The sequence below is a fragment of the Phyllobates terribilis genome, unplaced genomic scaffold, assembly GCF_046119375.1.
Source record: "Phyllobates terribilis strain yellow unplaced genomic scaffold, ASM4611937v1 Scaffold_11__3_contigs__length_659146591, whole genome shotgun sequence".
In the NCBI taxonomy this organism is placed as follows: Eukaryota; Metazoa; Chordata; class Amphibia; order Anura; family Dendrobatidae; genus Phyllobates; species Phyllobates terribilis.
The window spans coordinates 485,022,553-485,048,190 of NW_027362771.1; the positions used below are offsets into that span (position 1 = coordinate 485,022,553).

General features: G+C 43.0%; 1 protein-coding gene across 6 annotated transcripts in view; it reads left to right on the plus strand.

The window, feature by feature from the left end:
- The window catches only part of KIF23 (kinesin family member 23), a 46,246-nt gene that overhangs the window by 14,357 nt on the left and 6,251 nt on the right, over positions 1-25,638 (plus strand). The window contains exons 5-24 of one of the 6 annotated variants that reach the window (XM_073653483.1): positions 5,478-5,583; positions 5,668-5,804; positions 5,954-6,069; positions 14,650-14,820; positions 15,043-15,075; positions 15,297-15,409; positions 15,495-15,616; positions 16,375-16,477; positions 16,950-17,029; positions 18,840-18,959; positions 19,040-19,199; positions 19,274-19,441; positions 19,522-19,679; positions 19,778-19,951; positions 20,290-20,472; positions 20,897-21,175; positions 23,628-23,861; positions 24,185-24,270; positions 24,393-24,474; positions 24,593-24,663. In XM_073653483.1, the coding sequence (XP_073509584.1) occupies positions 5,478-5,583; positions 5,668-5,804; positions 5,954-6,069; positions 14,650-14,820; positions 15,043-15,075; positions 15,297-15,409; positions 15,495-15,616; positions 16,375-16,477; positions 16,950-17,029; positions 18,840-18,959; positions 19,040-19,199; positions 19,274-19,441; positions 19,522-19,679; positions 19,778-19,951; positions 20,290-20,472; positions 20,897-21,175; positions 23,628-23,861; positions 24,185-24,270; positions 24,393-24,474; positions 24,593-24,663 (2,696 nt within the window). The remainder of the gene's footprint in view (positions 1-5,477; positions 5,584-5,667; positions 5,805-5,953; positions 6,070-14,649; positions 14,821-15,042; positions 15,076-15,296; positions 15,410-15,494; positions 15,617-16,374; positions 16,478-16,949; positions 17,030-18,839; positions 18,960-19,039; positions 19,200-19,273; positions 19,442-19,521; positions 19,680-19,777; positions 19,952-20,289; positions 20,473-20,896; positions 21,176-23,627; positions 23,862-24,184; positions 24,271-24,392; positions 24,475-24,592; positions 24,664-25,638) is intronic. The other 5 variants (XM_073653485.1, XM_073653486.1, XM_073653484.1 and 2 more) reach the window with 5 other exon arrangements.

Below are 25,638 nucleotides of genomic sequence, written 5' to 3' on the forward strand. Positions count from 1 at the left end.
AGCTTCCATTGTTGCCAAAAAGGCTCCAGGGCGCCCAAGAAAGACCAGCAAGCGCCAGGGCCGTATCTTAAAACTGTTTCAGCTGCGGGATCGGACTACCAGCAGTGCCGAGCTTGCTCAGGAATGGCAGCAGGCTGGTGTGAGTGCTTCTGCACGCACTGTGAGGCGGAGACTCTTTGAGCAAGGGCTGGATTCAAGGAGGGCAGCGAAGAAGCCACTTCTCTCCAGAAAAAACATCAGGGACCGACTGATATTCTGCAAAAGGTACAGGGAGTGGACTGCTGAGGACTGGGGCAAAGTCATTTTCTCTGATGAATCCCCTTTTCGATTGTTTGGGACATCTGGAAAACAGCTTATTCGGAGAAGAAGAGGTGAGCGCTACCACCAGTCTTGTCTCATGCCAACTGTAAAGCATCCTGAAACCATTCATGTGTGGGGTTGCTTCTCAGCCAAGGGAATCGGCTCACTCACAGTCTTGCCTAAAAACACAGCCATGAATAAAGAATGGTACCAGAATGTCCTCCAAGAGCAACTTCTCCCAACCGTCCAAGAGCAGTTTGGCGCCCAACAATGCCTTTTCCAGCATGATGGAGCACCTTGCCATAAAGCAAAGGTGATAACTAAATGGCTCATGGAACAAAATATAGAGATTTTGGGTCCATGGCCTGGAAACTCCCCAGATCTTAATCCCATTGAGAACTTGTGGTCAATCATCAAGAGACGGGTGGACAAACAAAAACCAACAAATTCTGGCAAAATGCAAGCATTGATTATGCAAGAATGGACTATCAGTCAGGATTTGGTCCAAAAGTTGATTGAGAGCATGCCAGGGAGAATTACAGAGGTCTTGAAGAAGAAGGGGCAACACTGCAAATATTGACTTGCTGCATTAACTCATTCTAACTGTCAATATAACCTATTGGTACTCATAATATGATTGCAATTATATTTCTGTATGTGATATAAACATCAGACAAACACTAATAAAAACCAGAGGCCAGCAGATCATGTGAAAATATAAATTTGGTGTCATTCTCAATACTTTTGGCCATGACTGTACTCCCTCAGCAGCCAAAAAGAGGAAGATTAGCCCGCCAGAGGGACAGGAGGAAGACTCTCAAGAGGAGATATATATCTCGGAAGATCTTCCAGAGGAAGGTGAACTGAGTCCAACTCCTGATAACTCCCAGTGAGAGAGATATTACTTTCCATCAGATAGCTTGGAGGAACTCCTCATGGCAGTAAGGAGAACTATGGAGGTCAAGGAAGAAAAAGTTCCCCAAACAGTACAGGATCAGATGTTTGGGGGGCTACGTTCCAGAAAAAAATTGGTGTTCCCTATACACCAGAGTATGAGGGACTTAGTCTTAGAGGAGTGGGAATCTCCAGAAAAGAGATTAAATACCCCTACGGAGTTAAGATAGATTTCCTGTAGACAATGAGACGGCAGAATGCTGGTCTGAAGTCCCAAGAGTAGATATCCAAATTGCACGAGTGGCAAAGAAAACCACACTGCCCTTTGAAGATTCCTCTCAATTAAAAGACCCATTGGAACGCAAAATGGGGGAACTACTCAGAAAATCCTGGGAGACCTCGGCAGCACAATTAAACACCAACGCAGTCTCTACGGGCGTAGCTCGATCAATGGCTTGTTGGCTAGATCAACTGGAGGAACACCTAGTCTCGGGCACCCCCAGAGAAGACATCTTGGCATCCCTACCGCTTTTCCAGAAAGCTATGGAGTTTTTAGCAGACGCTTCTGCAGAATCAGTGAGAGTGGCGGCAAGAGCATCTGGGCTATCAAACTCTGTAAGAAGGGCCCTATGGTTGAAATCCTGGAACGGCGATGTGGCATCAAAAATGAAATTGTTCCATCCCCTTTAAAGGGAAATACATGTTCGGGCCAGCCGTAGATGTTCTTCTAGAGAAGGCCTCAGACAAGAAGGCGGCCCTCCCGGAACCTAGGAAGCTGAGGAAAAGGCCTTTTCGGTCCTGCCAGGAGCAGACCCCTCAATATAGGGGTAAAGGGAAAACAGGACGATGGAGCTACCCAAAAGGTAGAGGAGGCAAAAATCTTTTTCTCTCCCAAAATCAACGTCCGAACTGACCATGGCGTCAGGACAGTCGAGGGCCGCATCTCGAATTTTCTCTCTGTGGAAAGAAATCTGCTCAGACCCATGGGTCCTGAGGTTTGTCGAGTTCGGAGTAAAAATACATTTCTCCTCCTATCCTCCAGAGAGGATAAAGTTAACACAGCTCTCCTCTGAGTCGTCAGGCCACCCTGATATCCGGTCTTACTGACCTATTGTTCTCAGGGGTGATATCCCTGGTTCCTACAAGAGAGACAGGCACAGAACATTATTCCAGACTCTTCCTAATAAAAAAACCAAATGGCTCACACTGAGTTATAATCAATCTAAGGCCACTGAATCTGTATATCCACTACCAACGATTCAAGATGGAATCGATAAGGTCGACGGTCCCCCTGATAGGACAGGACCATGTCATGGCCACAATCGACCTTCAGGATGCATATTACCACATCCCCATACATCCACTTCACAGGAGGTTCCAAAGATTCGCAGTGGCTCAAGGGGAACAAATAGTCCACTATCAATTTAATGTTCTCCCATTTGGAATATCACCAGCCCTGTGAATATTTACAAAAGTCATGGCGGAAGTCATGGCTTATATCCCGGGGTCAGAATATTTCAATAGTACCATACCTCGACTACCTGTTATTAATCTGGCCCTCAGTACCAGTACTCCAAGAACATCTACAGTTGACCACTCAGATCCCATCGTCTCTGGGCTGGTTGGTGAACCACAAAAAATCGGATATGGTTCCCTCCATGACAAAAACATTTCTAGGAGTACTATTGGATTCCCACAGCCAGATGTCATTCCTGCCCAAACAAAAACTGGTCATGATAAAAGCAAAGATCAATGTCCTAAGGAGCAGGAGAATCAGTATCATTGAGAAATGCCATGTCGGTCATCGGGTCTATGACATCCTGTATTCAGATGGTGGCCTGGGCTTAGGCACATACCCGAACATTACAGACCCACATCCTTACGAATTGGGACGGATCCCCACGGTCTCTGAACAGGAGAATTCCTATACCACCACGGTTAAGGACCTCTCTATTCTGGTGGCTCAGCGTAAAGAATCTGAACAGAGGAGTATCATGGATCCAGAATCCGCTAGTAACCATAAAACTGGATGCCAGCGAGAAGCGATGGGGAGCCATGGTCTCCCAAGAGCTATTCCAGGGTATATGAACCAAAGAGGTGAGCCAACGCTCATCAAATTTCAGAGAATTAAAAGCCATAGAGGAAGTCCTCAGAGCAGCAGAGCCTCTGGTCCAGAAATCTCACATTCAGATATTGTCAGACAAAATCACCACGGTAGCCCACCTTCGTCATCAAGGGGGCACAAGATACGAAAGCTTAAAAGCAATCTCAGCGAGAATATTTTCCTGGGCCGAAGAACATTTTCTATCCCTATCGGCTCTTAATATCAAAGGGTCAGTCAATGTCCAGGCCGTTTTCTTAATCAGAACAAAGATTCATCCAGGAGAGTGGAGCCTAAACCCAGACGTCTTCCAGATGTTAGTCGAGAGATGGGGCTATCCAGAGGTAGATCTCCTCACCGGACACCAGAACGTGAAAGTACCTCAATATTTCTCCCTGGATCCAAACTGCCCTTGCTTGGGCGTGGACGCATTCGCTTACCAATGGGAATTCAAACTAGCATATGCTTTTCCCCCACTGCCTATCCTTTCAAAAACCTTACAGAAGATAAGGACCAAATGGACCAGAGTAATCCTAGTGGCCCCTCTCTGGCCAAAAAGTTGGTTCGGAACGTTAACCAGTCTGAGTATGGAGAGCCCTCTAATCCTTCCTCCCATCAAAGATCTCCTTCTCCAGGGACCAATTCACCATCTGGATCCTGAGAGACTACAACTAGCTGCCTGGCTTCTGAATTCCTGATATTAAAAACAAGAGGCCTCAGAGAAAGTCATCAAAACTCTCCAGAAGAGCAGGAAAGCTGTAACGAACACCATTTACCATAAGATCTGGAAAACCTTCTTAAAGTGGTGTGCACCCACTCACCCACACCCTCATAGGGCTGATGTGGCACAGATTCTAGATTTTCTACAATAAGGTCTGGACAAAGGTCTCAGACCTAGTACTCTTAAGGTCCAGGTAGCAGCGTTAAGTTCATACTTTGATCAAAGACTAGCGGAACATCAGTGGGTGAGAAGATTTATGACAGCAGCCACCCAAGAGTAACAGACTTGTTTCCCCCCTGGGACCTTAACATTGTTCTGAAGGGGTTAACCCTTCCACCCTTTGAGCACTTATCAGCCATAAGACTGGACAGGCTGACCTGGAAAACGGCTTTCCTGGTGGCAATAACTACAGCCAGAAGAGTGTGAACTACAGGCCCTTTCCGTCAACGAACCCTACCTGAGAATCCTGGAAGATCGTCTAATTTTCCAACTTGACCCTTCATTTCTACCTAAAGTGGTCTCAAATTTCCACAGATCTCAGGAGATAATCCTTCCATCATTTTGTGACAACCCAAAAGACAAAAAAGAAATGGAATTCCACTCTGGCTGTTCGGAGAATAGTACTGCACTATCTTCAGGAAACAGAAGAAGGAAGGAAATACAAGAACCTATTTGTCCATACACAAGGTCCAAACAGAGGAAAGAAGGCAGCAAAATCCACAATGGCCAACTGGATTAAGAGGGCAACTATGGAGGCTTACCAGATCCAGGATCTACCTCCTCCAGCAAAGCTCAAGGCCCATTCTACAAGGGCGATATCTGTCTCCTGGGCTGAAAAAGCCAGCGCATCCATCGAACAGATTTGCAGAGCTGTTACATGGTCCTTAATTCATACTTTCTCCAAACTCTACAGACTGGACCTAATGTCTATTGGAGATTTAGCCTTCGGAAGGAAGGTCCTTCAGGCTATTGTCTCTCCCTAGTATATCTTTGGTATACCTCCTGTGTGCTGTCGTGGGGGGGTTATTAGAGAAAATAGAATTAGACTTACTGGTAATTCGGTTTCTAATAATCCACCACGACAGCACGGGTAATTCCCTCCCCCTTGCTTGTTTCTACGACAGTTGGATCAGTAGAAATAAAAATTAATTTGAAGCATCTATACTCTTGTGGTCCTTTGTAATAACACTGAAGGGAGGATGTGGGAGGGGCTATTTAAACCTCTTCGTATTTCCTGTCCCTATTAGGGTGGGGTTACATCCTCCGGTGTGCTGTCGTGGTGGGTTATTAGAAACCGAATTACCGGTAAGTCTAATTCTATTTTTTTTTCTTTTATCCCACCACCACCTCCCTAAAAATTCCTCTACTGTCGGGCTCGTCAAGATTGACTATTACTGATAAGTACGTATTTATGGAGGTCATTCCTGTACATTTCTTTTATTTAATTTCTATCTGTTACAGACTCAGTATTCCTTTAAACAAGTTTTTGGGACAGAGTTGATACAAAAAGACGTTTTTGATGTTGTCGCTAAGCCTCTTGTAGAAGATCTAATTCGTGGTAAAAATGGTAAGTGATTCTGAATACCTTTTTGGTAATCTGTTTGAATAAATAGATGGGTCTTATTGAACTTCCAGCCAATTCTTATTTCAGGACTCCTTTTCACATATGGGGTGACTGGAAGCGGAAAAACGTACACAATGACTGGGTCTCCGGGACAAGGCGGACTACTTCCCCGCTGTCTCCACATGATCTTCAACAGCATTCGTGATTTCCAGGCTAAGAGATATGTAAGTCTGTACTTTATAGAATTATCTTGCTAGATATGTATGTGTGTGTGTGTATAATCTATATTTATCTCCCATAAGTTTGTGATCATGCAACAAACTTTCAAGCTTGTACTTTGTATGTTTCTGACAATCTCATTTGGTCTCTGTAGGTTTTTAAGACCGATGATAAAAATGGCATAGAAGTGCAGAATGAGGTAGATGCCCTATTAGAGCGTCAAAAGAGAGATGGTCAGCCGCAGGTAGTTCCAAGGACTCCTTTGGGGAGGTATGTATTATCTCCTTTACCCGGAGGATAGTTTTCAATTATATTTGCTGTGTTTGGTGTTGTCCTGGTGCAGAATAAACTTTAAGTCAGTGTTTCCCAAACTCCAGTCCTCACGGACCCCACAGGTCATGTTTTCAGGATCTCCTTAGTATTGCACAGGTGAGAGAATTCCTGATTCCTTGATGATACTTCCATCACCTGTGCAATACTAAGGAAATCCTGAAAACATGACCTGTGGGGTCCATGAGGACTGGAGTTTGGGAAACACTGCTTTAAGTCAATCAGACACCTCTCTGATGGTATAACATGGTGGATAAATAACTACCTTAATTTTCAGCATTGAACACACCATTAAAGGTAATCTGTCAGCAGGTTTTTGATACCTCATCTGAGAGCAGCCTGATGTAGATAGACACTGAATCCAACAATCTGTCACTTAGTTTACTGGGTGCAGACGTTCTGACAGTTTTTTTTAGACTTGGCAATGCAGCAGAACTGAGAAAGCTGTCCCTGCCCATACCAGGCTCTGTATGTACTATAGACACTGAGGTGCTTATCACAGAAGGGGCTGGAGTCTAACTAGGTCTCTCACTTCTGTAGTCCTAGCAATGAAAATCAATAAATCCTTCAGTCTAAGTAAGCAATTCTGTGTTTTTTAACCCCCTACTTCATGCTGTCCTCAGATTAAATTGCAAAAACCTGCTGACAGGTTTTTTCATATAAAAAAATGAATCCAGTCGGTTAACGGTGTAACGAGAAAAATAATCAAAATGCCAGAATTACATTTTTTTTTGTTTGCTGCTACATTGCAATGACAGGTGATTAAAAAATTGTATCTACACCAAAATAGTATCAATAAAAAACATCACCTCAGCATGCAAAAAAAATAAGCCCTCACCCGGCCCCAGATCCTGAAAAATGGAGATGCTGCGGGTCTTGGAAAATGGCACAATTGTTTTTAATTTTTTTTTTTAACTTTGGACTTTTTTTTTCTGTCACTTAAATAAAAAAGAACCTATACATATTTGGTACCTGCGAACTCGTAATGACCTGGAGAATCATGATGGCAGGGTCAGTTTTACCATTTAGTGAATATGGAAAAACAAAACCCCAAAAAACAGTTGTGGAATTGCACTTTGTTTGCAATTTCACTGCACTTGCATTTTTTTTCCAGTACATTATATGGTAAAATCAATGAGGTCAATCAAAAGTACAACTCGTCCTGCAAAAAATAAACCCTCAGATGGCTATATTGATGGAAAAATAAAGTTATAACTCTGGGAAGAAAGGGAGCAAAAACGAGAGAGAGAAAAAAAAAAGGCCTGGGGGTGAAGGGGTTAATCTTGGCCAAATTCTCAACTCCCATTTGTTGAAATGTTTGCGTATAGCAGAGTCACTCGGCGTTGTTTCTCTGATAGTAGATGGGTGTTGCTGACGGTTATGAGCTGATGGCACTGTTGAATGTTAGCATAAAGTATCTCTCATCTGATGCACTAAAGTTCCTTGGCTGACCCCCCCTGTCTCTCAACATTGCCCTTTTCCAGGACGTCCCTCCTGACGGAACCATCAGGAGGTCGTCCTTCATATCCTTGATAGGGACAGGAAACACAAGAGGTTAAAAGGCCCCCACTCCAGTGTTTTTCCTGTCCCTATCAGGGACTGATACAGAAGAGGTTTACGTACCAGGAGCAGGAGTTCCTGAAGCCGGGCGCAGGAGGATCGGGCCAGGGTCCTAGCACTCCTCCCCTCCCTCCTGCCAGGGTCCGGAGGCCGACACCCCGCTGAATCCAGGGGTCCCTCAGCCTTTTTTGCGGTGGGAGTGGAACAGTCTCCCCCGCAAAGGGGGCTCTTGGTTTCGGCAGCTGCAGCTCTGCATACTCCAGCGTGCGCAAGATGGCGGAGACAGCACTTCTGGTTACAGAGGGATCGATACGCGAACCTCTAGTAACCGGTGTGCGTTCCACAGTGGAAGAAATGGCGCAAAAACTAAAAATTAAAGCAGAAACTCCTTTTTTTCTGATGATTCAGATGGAAGACGGGTGAGAGAGGTCTATTTAAGGGGGGATGGGACTAAGATTATCAGTCAACCAGCACACCAGTAATGGCAGATCAAACCACTGGTCGTTCTGACACTCCGATTGAACCTCCGGTCCAAGTAAGTTTACTGGGTACTTCCCCCTCTTCTCACCTCATTCCCATTAGTATATGGTAGTAAAAGTCTTGTGTTCCTTGTCATTTTAGGACAAGGTGACACCTAAAAAAGACTAGATGACATCAGCTCCTAAGAAAAGGAGATGCGCCATGTGTAACCAGAAACTACCGGACACATACGGGAAACAGTTATGTTCTACCTGTATTGCAAAAATTGTCAGAGCAGAGCATTCCTCCTTCATGTCAGACTTAAGAGCCATAGTAGGAGAGGAAGTACAAGCTCCTCGGGGTGCGCCCCGGCTCAAGAGGCCAGGTCAGGAGCTGGAGTCCAGTTCTGGGGAAGAGTTGTCGGATTTTTCTGCCCCCAATCAGGACAGGGAAGACTCTATCATTAACCCTCCAGAAGAGAAGAAAAAATATCTCTTCTCCTGGGAAGATAGCGATACACTGTTAACTGCAGTAAGAAACACTATTCAGGTAGACACTTACCAACCATCATCAGTGCAGGATGAGATGTTTGGGGGGTTGAGAACCCGCAGGAATAAGGTTTTTCCCGTGAATAATCACATTAAGGCAATGATCCTGGAAGAGTGGGAGGACGCAGAGAAGAAGCTAGTAATTCCCAGAAGCTTCAGAACTCGTCTACCATTCGAACCAGATATAAAATGAAACCCCAAAAATTGATATTGCCAGGGTATGGAAAAAAACATCCATCCCGTTTGAGGATTCATCATCTCTAAAGAATGCAATGGATAGGAAGGCAGACAGTCTCCTTTAAAAGACCTGGGAAACATCTGCAGCAATAATAAAAGCCAATATCGCATCCACTTCAGTACCAAGAGCCATGATTATATGGCTGGAACAACTGGAAGACCACCTGAGGAGGAAGACATCCAGAGAGGAGATCCTCGACTCTATTCCGCTACTTAAGATGGCAACAGGTTTCGTCGCCGATGCCTTGGCAGAATCGATAAGATTTGCTGCTCGGAATGGAGCCCTTTCTACTGCATCAAGAAGAGCAATATGGCTAAAAACCTGGTCAGGAGACAGTCACTTAAAGTAAATTTGTGTGCCATTCCCTCTTCAGGCCTCCGGGTGTTTGGTCCAGTATTGGATGAAATACTGGAGAAGGCCTCAGATGCAAAAAAGAGATTTCCGGAGGAGAAACCTAAGAAGGTGTCTTCCTTTCGGGAACCTCTTTACCAGCAAAAGCCAGAATATTCCGGTAAAGGGAAGTCAGGTAGATGGAGCTACCAGAAGGGAGGTATCTCGAGGAATCCCTTTCCCACTACAAGTGCTAACACACGTAGAAGATGACGCCAGGAAAGTAGGAGGAAGAGTCCAACTTTTCCACGGAGCTTGGATGAAGATTACCAACAGCCCATGGATTCTCCAGTCTGTCGCACAGGGCTACAAGATAGAATTCGGACAGATTGCGCAGGGAAGGTTTCACCTGACAACCCATTCTGCCCAGGTCTCCAAAAGACTGCTAACAGACGTGAGAAAACTGATAAAATCGGGAGCAGTAATACCAGTACCAGAAGCGGAACACTTCCTGGGCTTTTACTCGGGTCTTTTTTCAATAAAGAAACCCGGGGGCGATTATTGCACCATAATAAATCTGAAGTCTCTAAACAAATCAATCGTTTACAAAAAGTTCAAAATGGATTCAATCAGGTCGACAATTACCTTAATCGGACACAACATGGTGTGTGTACAATAGATCTCAGAAGCCTATTATCATGTCCCAATTCACCGTCGGTCAAAAATTTCTACGGTTTGCACTAAAAGGAGACACCATTGTACATTACCAGTTTACTTGTCTTCCGTTTAGCCTATCTTCAGCTCCACGTATTTTTACCAAACTGGTGGCCGAAGTTATGCAGTTCCTCAGGGAACAAGGAATATTAATTATTCAGTATCCAGATGACTTCCTGGTATTGGCAGACTCTCCACAGCAGCTAAAAACCAACCTAACATCAACCATCCTGACCCTAAAAAATTTAGGATGGATTATAAACAGGGAAAAATCACATCACAATTTTTTTTGGGAATCCTTCTAGATTCAGAACAACAAATGTCTTTTCTGCCGGAAAAGAAACAGACAGAACTCAGGGTCAAGATCAAGAAATTCATGAGGAACACGAAAGTTACCATTCGGGAATGTATGAAAATCCTGGGTCTCATGACAGCTTCTATACCGGGAGTCAGGTGGATCCAATTCCATTCGAGACAATTGCAGCAACAAATTCTATCAACCTGGAATCGGAAAATGGTCAATCTGGACAAAAGTGTTTCCTTATCGAAGGTAACCAAAAGGTCACTAACTTGGTGGACCTCCAAGGCCAACCTACAGGAAGGAGTCATGTGGAAATTAACCCCATTCCTGACTCTCACTACCGATGCGAGCAGCAGAGGCTGAGGGGCTCACGTAAACGGTCAATACCTACAAGGTACCTGGCGGACGCTGGATCGTCCCAGATCATCAAATCTAAGAGAGCTTCAGGCCGTCTGTGAGGCGTTGAAAAGGTATCTAAAAGGTCAACATGTCAGAGTATTAACGGACAACATGACATCAGTGGCTTTCCTCAAACATCAGGGAGGTCCTCGTCACCAACTTCTACAATCCTTGGCAGGCAAAATCTTCCAGTGGGCAGAAAGATCGGTCCTTTCAATATCTGCAGTACATCTAAAAGGTTCTCAGAATACAGTAGCAGACTTTCTCAGTCGAGAAACTGTTTTACAGTCGGAATGGGAGTTGAACTGGGAGGTGTTTTCGTCAGGTAACACATCGATGGGGCATTCCCCAATGGGATTTTTTTGCCACTCAGGAAAACACAAAGGCAGAATAATTCTTCTCCCTCAATGCAGAAGACAGAGCAGAAGGGATAGATGCTTCATCTCAAAGATGCAACATGAATCTAGCATATGCATTCCCTCCTATACCCTTGATACCATGGGTGCTAAAGAAGATTCAGGAAGACCGAGCCAGGGTGATAATAATCCTACCTTTCTGGCCCAAGAGAAGTTTGTTCCCTTACTGAAGAAAATGTCCCTGGAGGATCCAATAATCCTTCCGGAGAGGCAGGACTTGCGGTCTCAGGGCCCTTTGTTCCATCCCGATGTGAAGTTTCTCCAGCTTTCGGCATAGACCCTGAAAGGCAGATCCTGAGATCTAGGGGCCTATCAGACGCAGTAATCTCTACCATGCAAAATAGTAGGAAACCTGTAACATTGGCCATCTATACAAAAATCTGGAAGAGATTCTGTTCGCAGTATCAACCAGCATCTGAGAGTTCTGTTCCAGACTTCCCCAAAATATTAGAATTCTTGTAGACAGGGTCTGAAAAAGGTCTAAGGCCCAGCACATTAAAAGTACAAATTGCTGCATTGAGTGCTTTCATGGATTACCCACTAGCTCACCATCCATGGGTAGAAAGATTTAAGGCTACAACAAGGTTAAGACCAACAATTAAAACCCACATCCCACCATGGGACTTGAATATGGTCCTAAAGAGCCTATGCAACAAGCCCTTCGAGCCTCTCAGAATCAAACATAAAATTCCTCTCACTTAAGACCGTGTTCCTAGTCGCAATAACCACAGCGAGAAGGATAGGGGAAATTCAAGCATTCTCAGAGACCCATACTTGAAATGCCTAGACGATTGTATTATCCTCAGGTTAGACCCAGTTTTTTTGCCAAAAGTAGTTGCCCCTTTCCATATGAATCAGGAGGTAGTTCTACCCTCTTTTTGTCAGGACAATAAGAATGATCAGAAACTAACCTTCCACTCACTTGATGTCAGGAGAGTAGTTCTACAATACCTAGAGGTCACGAAGGACTGGCGCATAAATTCCAACCTGTTCATACAGTTTGGAGGAAAAAATAGGGGGGAAAAAAAGCAACAAAACTTACATTAGCAAGATGGGTCACATCAATAATTAGCCTAGCCTATTTAGCTGAGGGGAAGTCCCCTCCAGAAAATACTAGAGCCCATTCTACCAGGGCTATGTCCGCCTCATGGGCAGAAGGGGCAGGGGCATCGGTGGACCAAATCTAGAGCGGCAACTTGGACAAATCTGAACACCTTCTGTAAACATTATAAATTGGACATTCTATCAGGCCAAAAGATGGCCTGCGGAAGGAAGGTCCTCCAGGCCTTCCATCTGCTGATTGTAGGGGGTCTGTCAGCAATGCAGTGGAGAGCTATTGTTTCTCTAGCTAAGAATAAAGCTTCCCTGAGAAAGTTACAATTGTGATGCTGCCACTGTTGTTCAGTTAATAACCCAAATAAAGCCAGCTTGGGTTCACACAATATAGGAATAGACAATAGAAAAGACAGCAACTTATAAACATGAATCCAAAAAACAGGATATAAGGGGGCAAGACAATGTGATATGCCTAAAGTCAGCATGCAGAGAATGGCAATGATGGCACTCTGCGGAAGGGGTCCTGCCCATGTTGTGTAGCCTAACAGGAGTCAGGTTTGATAATTAATATAAAGCTTAATCGGGTTCTTGTTAATCGCTGACGAGACCACAAGATGTGAATTAATCACATCCTGACAGTCCTCCATGACAGCAATGAGGAATTTGGTCTCCATAGGTCCCCTCCTGACATCGGGTGAGAACAAACCTTGGCCGACTAATGATGTGTATTGTGGGACTTATCAGCCCTTTGGTATTTTTAGATCCAAGGAGACTAATGTAGGGATAAGATGAAATAGATGGTAGGTGTAGTGAACTGTGCATTCAAGGCATGTCTCGGCCTAAACATGTACGAGCGAGGGATACCGAAGGTCGTCTGCAACTGTGCAAAAGAGCTAAGTACATCAATACTGTACACATTACACAAACGTCATGGTTTGTAAACTACAACATAGCAAAGGGATCTCATTGTTGAAAGTTATTGGTCAGGAGAAATGTACAAAAACATTTCCAAGGCAAGTATATATTGTATTCGAGCACTGAAGACCTCATCAGGTAAAGGCTGAAATTTGTCCGTGACGTTACCTAGAACTGAACATCTCTCAAATTGTTGAAAATAAAAAATATTTGGTCCAGGAGGCTGAGACGAGACCTACAGTAACATTATATGGAATTTCTGGCAAGTACTCGTGTACTGCATGTAACAGTAATCTCCCATATTCTTCTGTCGGACTGTTTGTAGGGTGACCAAACAAAAGACTAATTAAGAAAAACATCCAAGACTGGCTGTTTTTGACACAACCTGCATCGAGTTTGCCAAAAGCATGACCCGCTGGAATGAGTGTTTTAGTCAAGGTGAAGAGAATTATGAACAGTTCTAATTGTCAGTTAATTTTGTGTGTCAACCTTTCGGCTTCTGCTAAAAGACTATGAAGAGGAATTTCGCCTTTGAGCACCACACCAACCCTAAGCATACCTGCAAATCAACAAAAGAATGGCTTTGCCAGTCTTGTAGACTGTAAACTTGTGAGCAGGGCCCTCACTCCTATGGGTATCTGAGTTGTTGTTCTGTAATGTCTTCATTGTCTGTACAAGTCCCCTCTAAAATGTAAAGTGCTGTGGAATATGTTGGCGCTATAGAAATTATTATAAAAAGATCAAAGTTTTGCAATGGCCCAGCCAGAGCCCAGACCTGAATCCAATTGGAAATCTGTAGGAGACCTGAAGAGGGCGCTGTGCACAGGAGATGCCCTCGCAGTCTGACAGATTTAGAGCTACTGCAAGGAAGAGTTGGCAAAGATTACAAATTCTCGATATCTCTTGCTAATACTCTATCCCAAAGAGACTGCTGCTATATATTCAAAAGGTACTCCAACAAAGTATTCGTTTAAGGGTGTGCATACTTATGGAGCCACATTTTAGTTTGCACTTCTATCTTCATCTGAAAAGACCTGTTTTTTATTTTTATTTTTTTAAATTCTGAAATAATTCTTCTTTGTATTTGTTTTTTTTTTGTGTGTAACAAAATGCAGTGTTTCTCTCAGTAGACTTTTAATATCCACTGTATAACCTCTGAGCAGTCAACCAATTATGCCTGTTGGGTTAAGAAAGCTGAGCTGCAATATATTCAAGACACCTCTGACCCAAAACTCCAAGGACGCCTCTTTCTGCACTGTTGGGATCTTGGAATCCCCCCTCCTATATGCTATGAGTGTATGCCAGCAAAGTGATGGATTCAAATAGGTCATTAACTTCAAGGAAGCGGGCGAGCTGGATTCAAGAATTGTTGCTTTGATGCAGTTTTGAAAGTAAAGGCTGGTCACACCGAATATTAGTTTGGTTTAGATTTCTCATATTCACTTAATAGTTTAATTTGATGAAAAAAATATAAACACTTTTCTATTTTTGAAAGCATTCTTACTTTGTAGTGTTTTTTTTTGTCCACATCCATCTATGACTTTTGCTGTATGTTTAATTTTTTTTTTCTCATGCGTCATACAGGCAGAAACTAGAACCTGAATTTGCAGATATGATTAATATTGAAGATGGATGCAAAGTAGCAGAAGTTGATGAAGACAGTGTATACAGTACCTTTGTGTCCTATATTGAAATCTACAATAATTACATATATGATCTTCTGGAGGAGGTTCCTATAGATCCCATTAAACCAAAGTAAGTGAAATACTTTTTTTCTTTTTAACTAAGAATTTTCCGTTTTAGTGCTGCTTGTAGCTTTTGTTAGGACATTCGAAAGAAAGAAACAAGCTTTGGTGAATAACGTGTTGTTTTTTTGTTTTTTTTTCCCCACTCATCAGTCAGCTATTGCAAAAGGCAAAATGTTATACTTAAGCAATGGATCATAAAGATGGTAACCTGTTGCTATTCCTTCATTAGGTGGAACACGCCGGGAAAGAATGCAGAGTTTATGTATGTTTACATGACATAGCTTTTGCCTTGTTACCCAGCTCTGCCCGACTCCCTATTTTCGTAGACCCTTCTAAAAATCATTTTCCTAATAACTCGTGTCGTATCTGTACGATTTCCGTAATCCTGCATGTGGCATCCTCTGCTCATCACGCTTTCGTAGCAGTTTCCCCCCCCCACCTCTGCTGCTCGCTCCTGCTGACTATTTACTCTTTCATTTTTAGACCACCGCAGTCTAAGATTTTGCGTGAAGACCAGAACCACAATATGTATGTTGCAGGGTGCACTGAAGTGGAAGTAAAAACAACCGAAGAGGCCTTTGATGTCTTTTGGAGAGGTTGGCACTTTAGTCTGCTGTACAAATTAAATTTATTTTCAGATATGGAGAAATGTGAAATATGTATCTAAATCTACTTCTCCAGGTCAGAAGAGAAGAAGAATTGCAAACACACAGCTAAACCGTGAGTCCAGCCGATCCCACAGCGTCTTCATGATAAAGTTGGCACAAGCACCACTTGATGCTGATGGTGATAACGTTTTGCAGGTAATCTGACTTTAGTGAAGGTTACATTTGGATGTTTATAGAACTTTTCCTTTTGTTAAACAAATTCTCTATTGCCATTCAACTCTGTTGGAATAATTGGTTCCCACTCTTATCTTTGTGCCATTATATTGTACTTTTTTGTTTTCCCTGTTATCTGCTGTGTAATACATCCCCTTCAACTAGTAGTAATGTTGCCCTGTTAGAATCTCCATGATAAAGTGTAAAACTCTTTTAAAAGGCAATCTGTCAGCACAAAATGACTGTTCAAACCAAGCACTGGTGCTCAGTTCACCCTAAACAGTTTAGTGCACCTTCCCTCCTTGTTTTCCGTCTGTCTTCACCTTCCTCTTCCTCAATTAACATCTCTGGATTTACTGAAGCCAGAGAAAGATGGAGATTGATGAAAAAGAAGAAACTGCGAAGGTGTACTCAACGGTTTGGCCACACCAAGGGTGTATCGAGCTGTGCTTGAACAGTCATTTTGTGCTGACACTCTTATAAGAGTAAGGTGGTAAATAAGCAGTGTCTGCCACACTTAAATCGCTGTGCTAATATAATTTAAAAAAAAATGTACAAATCTACCAGCAGAACTATGCTGGACAATGGGCAAATTACCTTGTAAGTGTATATATTCAAGGATTGTACATTTGCTTTTCACACTTTGTTAAAAAGTCAATTATTTTTTTTGTAAATACGTTAGAAGTAGCAAGTTACATTTTCAGTCTCCAATCTATTTCTTTTTTTCCTCTGCCCTCCAGGAAAAGGAGCAGGTATCACTCAGTCAACTCTCACTTGTTGATCTAGCTGGAAGTGAGAGAACAAACCGCACAAAGGCGGAAGGTAGCAGGCTACGTGAAGCGGGTAAAGTCTATAAGAGCTAAAAATTGTAACCCCCAATTAATCAAGACTCACATTCTGTATGCCGGTTTTGATCCATTCGATGGAGTAATATGCACCAAATTCATCAAGATGCCCGTGCCTCTTAAGAAATCTGTTACATCTTTCAGCTACAGTGTCACAACAAGAAGTGTACTGTAGTCAAAGACCGGAGTAAAGTTGTCTGAATTTACGCCTCTTTCGTGGTGTAAATTGATAAATTTGCAGTCTACGCTCAGCCATGCCCCTTCCCAGTGAAGCGCCGCTCACTCTTTGAAAATATGGTGCAGTTTGCCAGGACTGGCTTAATTTTTGCTCGACTAAGAGTTGTTCAAAAATTTTGCAACCGTTTTACCCCAGAATGCTGCCAACTCCTGGATGAATCGGGGCCTACTTTTGCACACACGTGCTCCTATTTACAAGCATAACCTTTTGTTGTCTTTACATTTACCCCTAGGGAATATAAACCAATCCCTTATGACGTTAAGAACTTGTATTGAGGCTCTACGAGAGAACCAGTTGTGTGGAACCAATAAGGTAATTGGGTATCCTTCATGAAATCTGACCATTTTATCACGATCTCCTCTGAGTTTTATGGTTCTTAACTCTTCATCTTAAAGGACCTGTTCAGACTTGGGATGAAAGTCTGCAGACCGTCTATATGACTTAACACCGCAAAACAGGGCAACGGTATTTACCTGCCCAAGTCACAGAAACTAATGCATTATCAGGATGCAGCAAACCCATAAAGATGGAGACAACACTATTTGCAAAATACTGCTGAGACCACCACAACCTACCAATTCATATAGGGGGATGATTACTTAGTATTAGAATTGCACACAAAGTTGGTATAGTTGTATAGGGCACTGGTCACACACATGTAGTGCAGTGTCTGCTTGCAACCAATTAGTGACGCCCATACTATCTAAGTGCACCCCACCAGGATAGACACCCTAGTTTAGAACATTGATGGGCTTGGCTGCACCCTGCATAATATAACGTGCAAAAATATATGTAATATATGAGGTATTGCTCTATATTTTTGGCAAAACACGCAAGCTTGAAACCCATGCCATCATACTTGTGAGCCCCTACTCTAAAACTAACAGCAAAGCCACAGAAAAGGGAATTAAAATTCCCCCCAAAATTCAAGATTTAAAAAAGGTCAACACTATTTACCTGCTAAGGTCACCGAAACTAATGCACTCAGGATCGACAAAGTGCTGAGCATATAATAAAATATGACTGGAGACGCGCACAAATATATATATATATATATATATATATATATATATATATATATATATATATATATATATATATATATATATATATATATATATATATATATATATATATATATATATATATATATATATATATATATTCCAACAAAGCGAAAACATGGTCATGGTGCACTAAAGTCTCTGGTAACACAAAAACAAGTAGAAAGAGTAACCAAAATGGAGGATCACATAAGCAAGTGTGCAATCATGCTTGTAAGTTATAAAGTATGGTTCCTTCGCCTGTAGTATCTGTCTCTTTTACATGATCCAAAATAAGGTATATAAGTTTTACTAAAAAAGCACTTACATCTTGTGATGGAGAAGGATTAGTTGCTGTGTGGCCCTGGCACCCCTATGTGTGTTTCACCCTAGCTTAGCCAGTGGGGTGACACTAGTGCACTATTTTTTTAGCTTTGGTGGTATTTATGCTTCAAATCCCGTTAATAAAGATGGAGGCAACATAGGTGTGAAATACTGGTGAGAAAACCACTCACAACCTACCAATTAATGAAGGGACTGATTGCTTAGTATTAAATTTGCACTTGGATAAGGCTTGTATAGGGCGCTGGTCACACACCTGTAGTGCTGTTAATTATTGAATTTTTGAGGGAATGTTAATTCGTCTTTCTGTGGCTTTGCTTTTAATTTCAGTCTGCATCAATGCAGTGTTCACAAGGTCAGGTTTCTCTGATATTTCTGGTAAGAATGACCTGTTGCATGACCACAAGTAAGCGAGTTGCATACTTGCAGTCACATGCCAACTAGATGTGCTCTGCCTCTTTTTATAGAAGTGCACGGAGAGGACAAGCACGTCTAGTTGGCATGTGAGTGGAAGTATGCAAATCGCATGCTGTCAGGATTCAGAAGTCTCCAGTCACTGTGACTACAGACTTTCATAGCCTGGGCAACTCCTTTTAAATGTCCATGCTCTTCCTACTGCTGTAAGACTTGTATTTTAGTGGGCTCCATATCACTCACTCTTTTGGCTGTGAAGAAATAAAAATATAAGCTTCTTAAGCTCTTTCCATTCTGTTTCATTTTTATTCATTTCTTTTCAGATGGTCCCTTATCGAGACTCCAAGTTAACTCATCTCTTCAAGAATTATTTTGATGGAGAAGGGAAGGTTCGAATGATAGTTTGTGTTAATCCCAAAGCTGATGACCATGAAGAGAGCCTAGTACGTCTTGGAGATCGGGTTATTTTATTTGGAAGACTTTACTTTGCCACAGTCTCTTATGTTTCTTATGCATTTAACAGCAAGTTATGCGTTTTGCTGAGATGACCCAGGAAGTTGAAGTTGCTCGACCTGTAGACAAACCGATCTGTGGCCTCACCCCTGGACGTCGATACAGGAACCAAGCATTTAAAGAAGAACTTACTCGTAGGCTGGAGGACCGTGGCGGTCCTGTCAATGGAGGCAAGTGCAGTCTCCTTGGGTCCTATAGTTAGTCTACTGTGCTTTTTCTAAAGTTTTTCCCTTTGTTTCCATAGAGCCTGATGAGCAGGCAGTAATAGAGATGCTTATTCAAAGCTTCCCTCCTATTCCATCCTGCGAGCTTCTGGATGCCAATGATGATCAGACTCTTCCTCGGCTTATTGAGGCTCTTGAGAAAAGGCGCCGTATTCGCCAAATGATGGCTGAAGAATTCAACAAAAATGGTGAGATGGATCTCTGGATTGTGACCATCTATTTGCACATTTTCCTGTCTATTTGCACATCTTATACATATTGTCTTCAGTTACCTCCTTCAGGGCCATGCTTCAAGACCTTAATGGTGTAGTGGCTGCAAAGGAGAATATAGCCCAAGGCAGAATGACTGAGAAGGAGAGGGCGATAGTGTCTCAAAAAGCTGAAATAGAGCGACTAGAAAAGAAAGTAAAAACTCTGGAGTACAAAGTGAGTGTGCTGATCTCTAGTTCCAATTTAAACACACCTATTTACATTTTGTTTTTTTGAGGATTGTTTCCCCTATAATTTTATATATGCATTTACAGATTGATGTTCTGGAGAAAACAACCTGTATCTATGAAGATGAAAAGCGCACTTTACAGCACGACCTCGAGTCGCACCAACAGAAACTGCAGCGTCAGCTGTCTGACAAGAGGCGGCTAGAAGCCCGACTGCAGGGCATGGAAACACACAACGCTATGAAGTGGGAGAAGGAGTGTGTGAGTGCCTTTTTACCTAGACAGCAATGTCTGCAAACTGGTATTGGTACATTGCATTGCACATTTAGATGCTGTGCACCTATAGATTCAGATCTACCGATACTTATAATGATCTGTAGAAGGGACTTGAATTTATCCACAATTGGCATGTCTTAAAGGATATATCTTTGATTTTAAGTCCTGGATATCCACTTTAAAGGGGTTCTCTCACAAAACTCCTGCTCACAGGTTGTGCATTGGCTGTCATACCGAGAGAGGCCATGTACTAGTGTGATGTAGTCGTGGTTTTCTAATTCTGCATTTCCATTTTAATGTATTTTATTTTTTTTTATATACAGGAGCGCCGTGTGGCTGCCAAGCAGCTGGAAATGCAGAATAAGCTGTGGGTGAAAGATGAGAAGTTAAAACAGCTCAAAGCAATTGTAACAGAAACCAAAGGCGACAGACCAGAGAGGCCGTCTAGAGAGAGGGACCGAGAGGCGAAGGTTCCCATCAGATCCATCTCTCCCTCCCCTGTACCTGTATGTGTCATATGGAGTTTATATGGTGATGGGTTTATGGGCACATGTCTGATCTGGGGATTGATTGCATGTAGGGGGTTGTCACACTGTCTGTCTGCATTTTGCTCACTGCCGGGTATATACAGAACTATCATTTTCATTTCTTTGGTGTTTTTCCCCTATCTGTATACAATAATATTTCAACATGCACTTGTTTTGTACAGGGTTTGTTCAGGATTTGTCATGTTCACTTGGTCTGTTTCCTTCAGAAAGGAGAAGGATGCAAGTACTCTTGCATACAATCAGGAATCTGAGTCACTTGATCTGATTGTACCAAAACCCATCTCCCCATTATTACACTTGTTCTCTGAATTCAGCTGCTACATTACTATGCGTATTATTTCTCATGTCTTATATTGATGTAATCTGTCTCTGGTTTCTTTAGCTCCCTGGTAACCCTGTTTCTCAGCCTCCCCACAACAATGCTACCCCTTCTCGATCACGACTGCACAGGCGGTCAGACTCCTGCAGCAGCATATCCGTGGCCTCCTGCGTGTCACAGTGGGAGCAGAAAACTCCGCAGCGCAAACCAGAAAGCAAGATGCCCCCCAACCGCTGGCGGTGGGAGCCAGAATCAGCTAGGAAGTATAATGCAGCAGAGAACAGGCCAGGTTATCAGGCATCCAGCGCGCAGGCAGAGATAGAAGAGGATCAGTGTCTCAGGGTTAGTGAGGTTTTCTGTACTGAAAATGGCCGTCCTCAAAGCTTCTCCAGGAATACTCAATGTAAAAACTTGCTTTACATAGAGTATTTACTCCTCAGACTGATTTTGCTGATGGAAACCTTTTAATGTCTGCCAGGCTGCTTTCAGTGCTTGTATAGGACATGCTGCTGTGCTGAAGCCGCGTGTGACAGCTCGCACTTCTGCCTTGCTGCTTTCAAAGAAATGGATTTCTGAAACTAGCAGATATACCCTACCATTATGAAAACCAATTCATTCACCAGATGTCCATCAGTTTTGTAATATTTCTTCTTATTTGAGCATCCATACTGCTGCAAAAGCTCCATCCTAGGGGCAATATCTACTGGAATTCCACTCGCCATTCACAAATCCATTTCATGCAGTATTGTTGTAGTTTGCACATAGATAACCAGGCAACACAACTTAGAGTTGTCCAGTAATTTTTCTTACTACCTTTTAGGCCCATAGTAAAAAAAATAATAATAAGCAGGTAGTTGCTAACTACCTGCCTTTTCTACACGGTGCCAGCTCAAAGCCATCACCGACAGGCGATTCAGCTGCTCCAGGTCAACAGAGCAGCTCTTCTCCTTCTGGGCTGCTGTTGACTCGTGTGACTTCTGACATCATGCTAAATGCCGGTTTCAATCAGCATGATGTCGGCAATCACGCCCCGTCAACAGAGGAGAAGCTTGTGACTGCTCTGTGCCGGCAGAGATCGGTGCCGGGCACAACACGCAGGTTGGTTGCTAGCAACTCCCTGCCTGTTGGTTCTTAGGTGTACACACTTTATGAAAGTGCATGCTATAGGATGAAAGTTTTTACTAGCTAATAACATCACAGGTAAAGGGCTGCACGGGTGCTGTTGTTGGACCCCCAGATCTCTAATGAATGAAGCAATGGCTGCGCATCCTTCATTCATCTACAGAATATAGCTAAGCCAATGGAAATGTGATGCGCATCTGCTGCTCTACTTAAAGGGTCTCTGTTGTGCCCTGTTTCTTATGATGATTTGGGTTTCTCTGCGGTGGGAACTCAAGCCATTAGCAACTTGTCAACTATCCCAACGTAAGGGCATAATAATAATTGTAAGGAGTGATTGTACAGCGGCATTTCCTGACCAGCGTTGGCTTCTTTGGGTTGAGTGACATAACATAATTGAGTATTTGTTCCAAAAGGTGCTTTTGCATCATGAGCCACCATGTCTCATAGATCAGCTTTGGCTATGTGGCTATTGGTAGGAAAGGTGGTTTTACGTTTTTTTCCAAAATGGATCTGATACAAATATCTCTTGTGACCATTTTTAATATTGCCAGTCATTGTGTGACACCTCCTTCGAGTTTATAGCCTTGGTTATTGCAAACTACTATGCACCCAAAATAATTTTTATTTCTAAGAACGTCTACACCCCCCCCCCTCCCCCACAAGCCCTGTATAATTGTTTGCATGTGAAGTACAATTCTAACCCCCATAAGCCTGCAATACATTGTGGAGGGATGCACACCAGCACCGAGGTCTCACACTCCGTCCTTGACGTCCATCTTCCCTGCTTTGCTTTTATTCTAACCAATTTCAATGGTGCATGCTAAATTGTGTTATGTAACTGTAACCAATGATTTACATATGGACAAAGCAGTTCAACAGGCCTGATCAATGGGGACGATTCTACTATTGGGAAAACCACACGTGGCTTTCAGTGAAGGCAAATTACAAGACCTTTACAGCCTAAAACATCCCTGTTAAGGAGTAACCCTCCTTCCTGATCGACCATCATGATTATTTAAAGTGGCTATATACATTAGATCGGCCAAACCCACATATTTTCTGCAGGAATGGCATATCTAATGTTTACGGGGGCCTCTGACATAATTAACATGCCTAACCTTCTGCTGGGCCGGAGATCTTTCTCAGGGTATTCCTGTTTGTTATGCATGCCCAGCTAAGCTTGCATGTTTATAGGGGAGTGGTGGGAGATGGACAGCTCACAAGGAAGTCTATACTCTTCCCACGTCTTTTTTTTTTTTTTAAACATGGTCCCAAATTTTCTGTTCTGATTTTAAAGTATGTGGATAAATAGTTAAATCTTTTAATTTGTTTCTTTCAAATGGCTAAATAGATACTTAACTTAAGGTTACTTAAGGTTTAACTATTCATCCACATACTTTAAAATCAGCAGAAAATTTGGGACAATGGTTAAAAAAAAAGCTTGATGGTGGGCATAAAAACAGGTTTATAAGATGTCATAGCAGTTTCCTACCACTAGATGGGGAGCTTTACAGTATTTGTAGATTGTGAGCTCAGTATTTCAGCAGGCTCTTAGGCTCCCTCTAGTGGTGGCTCCAGGTACTTGTATCAGGGCTGTTGACTGCTTTTTGTCCTTTCACTCTCAATTTGGTCACTGATTCTCTGTCTTGATTTGGTTTTTGATCTTGCTTAGAACGTTCCCCCAGTGCACTCCAGACACCGTCGCTCTCGCTCGGCGGGGGCAGAGAGATGGGTAGACCATAAGCCGTCTGGTAGTGTGGAGACGGAGACGGTCATGCAGCCTCATGTCCCCAACGCCATCAAAGTATCTGTTGCCAGCGAAAAGGCGCTGGCAAAGTGTGATAAGTACATGCTGACACACCAGCAGCTGGCCTCGGATGGGGAGATGGAAACTAAACTGATTAAGGTAACCATCTGATTGTGAGGGATCCAAATGGGGGGTCAGCGGGTATTTCTACGTCATTGTCAGGACGCTAAACAGCAGGGTTTGTAAATGGTACCGGAAGGTGCCCATAGTTGCCAGGGCTGAGCGTGGCATGTATACTCTGCCCTGCCAACATCTCTGGGTGCTTCTACTCTGCTCAGCTAAGACACAGTAAATGAGACAGGTCAGTGCCCGTCTGTGTGCGGAGTGTCACTTCTCCCTTCTGTATCACGGTGTGGTGTGCACACGATGGTGACTGTCGGCTAATACCTGGGCTTATGGCTGTTCATTCCTCCACCTTTCAGGGTGACGTTTTCCGGACACGAGGGGGAGGTCAGTCCGTCCAATTCACGGACATTGAGACCCTCCGCCAAGAATCCCCTCCTGGCAGGTGAGTTTCTCCAGTTTGACATTTCCTGCAGATCTAAACATTAATGTAGATGCCACAAACCTAACTCTCACTATGTGGATATGACTGATGTTGTTTGTAACATGGTATTTTCTGTCGTTTAGCCGCAAACGCAGATCTTCTGGCTCCAATCAGCCCCCACAGGTGGAGAACATGGATTCTGAGTGGACAGATGTGGAAACCAGAGTATGTATGACTGTAACTTGCGATATTGCGGATCTGCACGTGGACTTGCCTCACGTGGTCACTGCTTTTACTCTACATGTATGACTAATGTCAGTAACCACTTCCTCTGGTTTTGCAGTGTTCTCTTGCCATGGAAATGAGAGCTGGATCCAACCTGGGACCTGGCTATCAACATCACGCTATTCCTAAGTAAGTTGCTTTTGTTTTATTGCCCACGTCCTTGACGCCTGAAGTTTACCAAACCCAGTATGATGTATAAATGCTCAGCTACTCTCCAGCATTGCCCAGTTGGGACCGCCAGCCACCTATATGCTATGTATATACTGTGCTAGAAGTTTCACAACTAACAATCAGCTGTCACTTGTACGTTCTCTGCCTGGTCAGAACTGCGTGGAAACCGAGCTGTAGTAAGCCGCAAACAGAGCAGGTTTATTTTTCTTCCTTTGATGCTGACAATTAAGAGCTTCGTCCTCTGAGCGAACGGTGAGATCGTTGAAAAAGTTGCTGAAGCATGTCTGACGGCTTAATATGACTCCCAGTACAACAGGCCCTTACTTTTAGTAGCCAGAAAGATGCACAAAATGTTGTGCTGTTTAGCTAGAAGGGGCAAGGACTGGGCAGTTTTGCAAAAAAAAAAAAAAAAAAAAAAAAAAGCTCAATTTAAAGTAGTACTCCTGCCTTCAAAGTTTTTATCCTCCTAATATATTGCAATCATCATGTTATATGACTGTGTACTTACAATTACTCATTTTGCCTTTCTATCCAGTTATTTTTTCTCTTTTCCATTAGGTCTATGACCTCACGTGATTAACAACTGACTATCTGAATACTTCTAAACTTTATGTAGAAACCGGAATCTCTCTACCCTGCATGAATCATTAGAGGTACAATCCTACATCACTGCAAAGTCCCTGGCAGAACGGAGCAGCTGGGTCAGGAGTTGAAGAGGAGGTGCAGCTGGGCTGCTAGGGACTTTGCAGTAATGTAGAATTGTACCTCTAATGAGGACTCAGGCAGGGAAAAGAGACTTCCTGTGTCTACATAGAGCTTAGACGGATTCAGCTAGTCAGTTTTTAAGCACGTGATGTCATAGACCTAATGGAAAAGAGAAGAATTATCTGGGTAGAAAGGCAAAATGAGCAATTGTAAGTACACAGTGCTGTA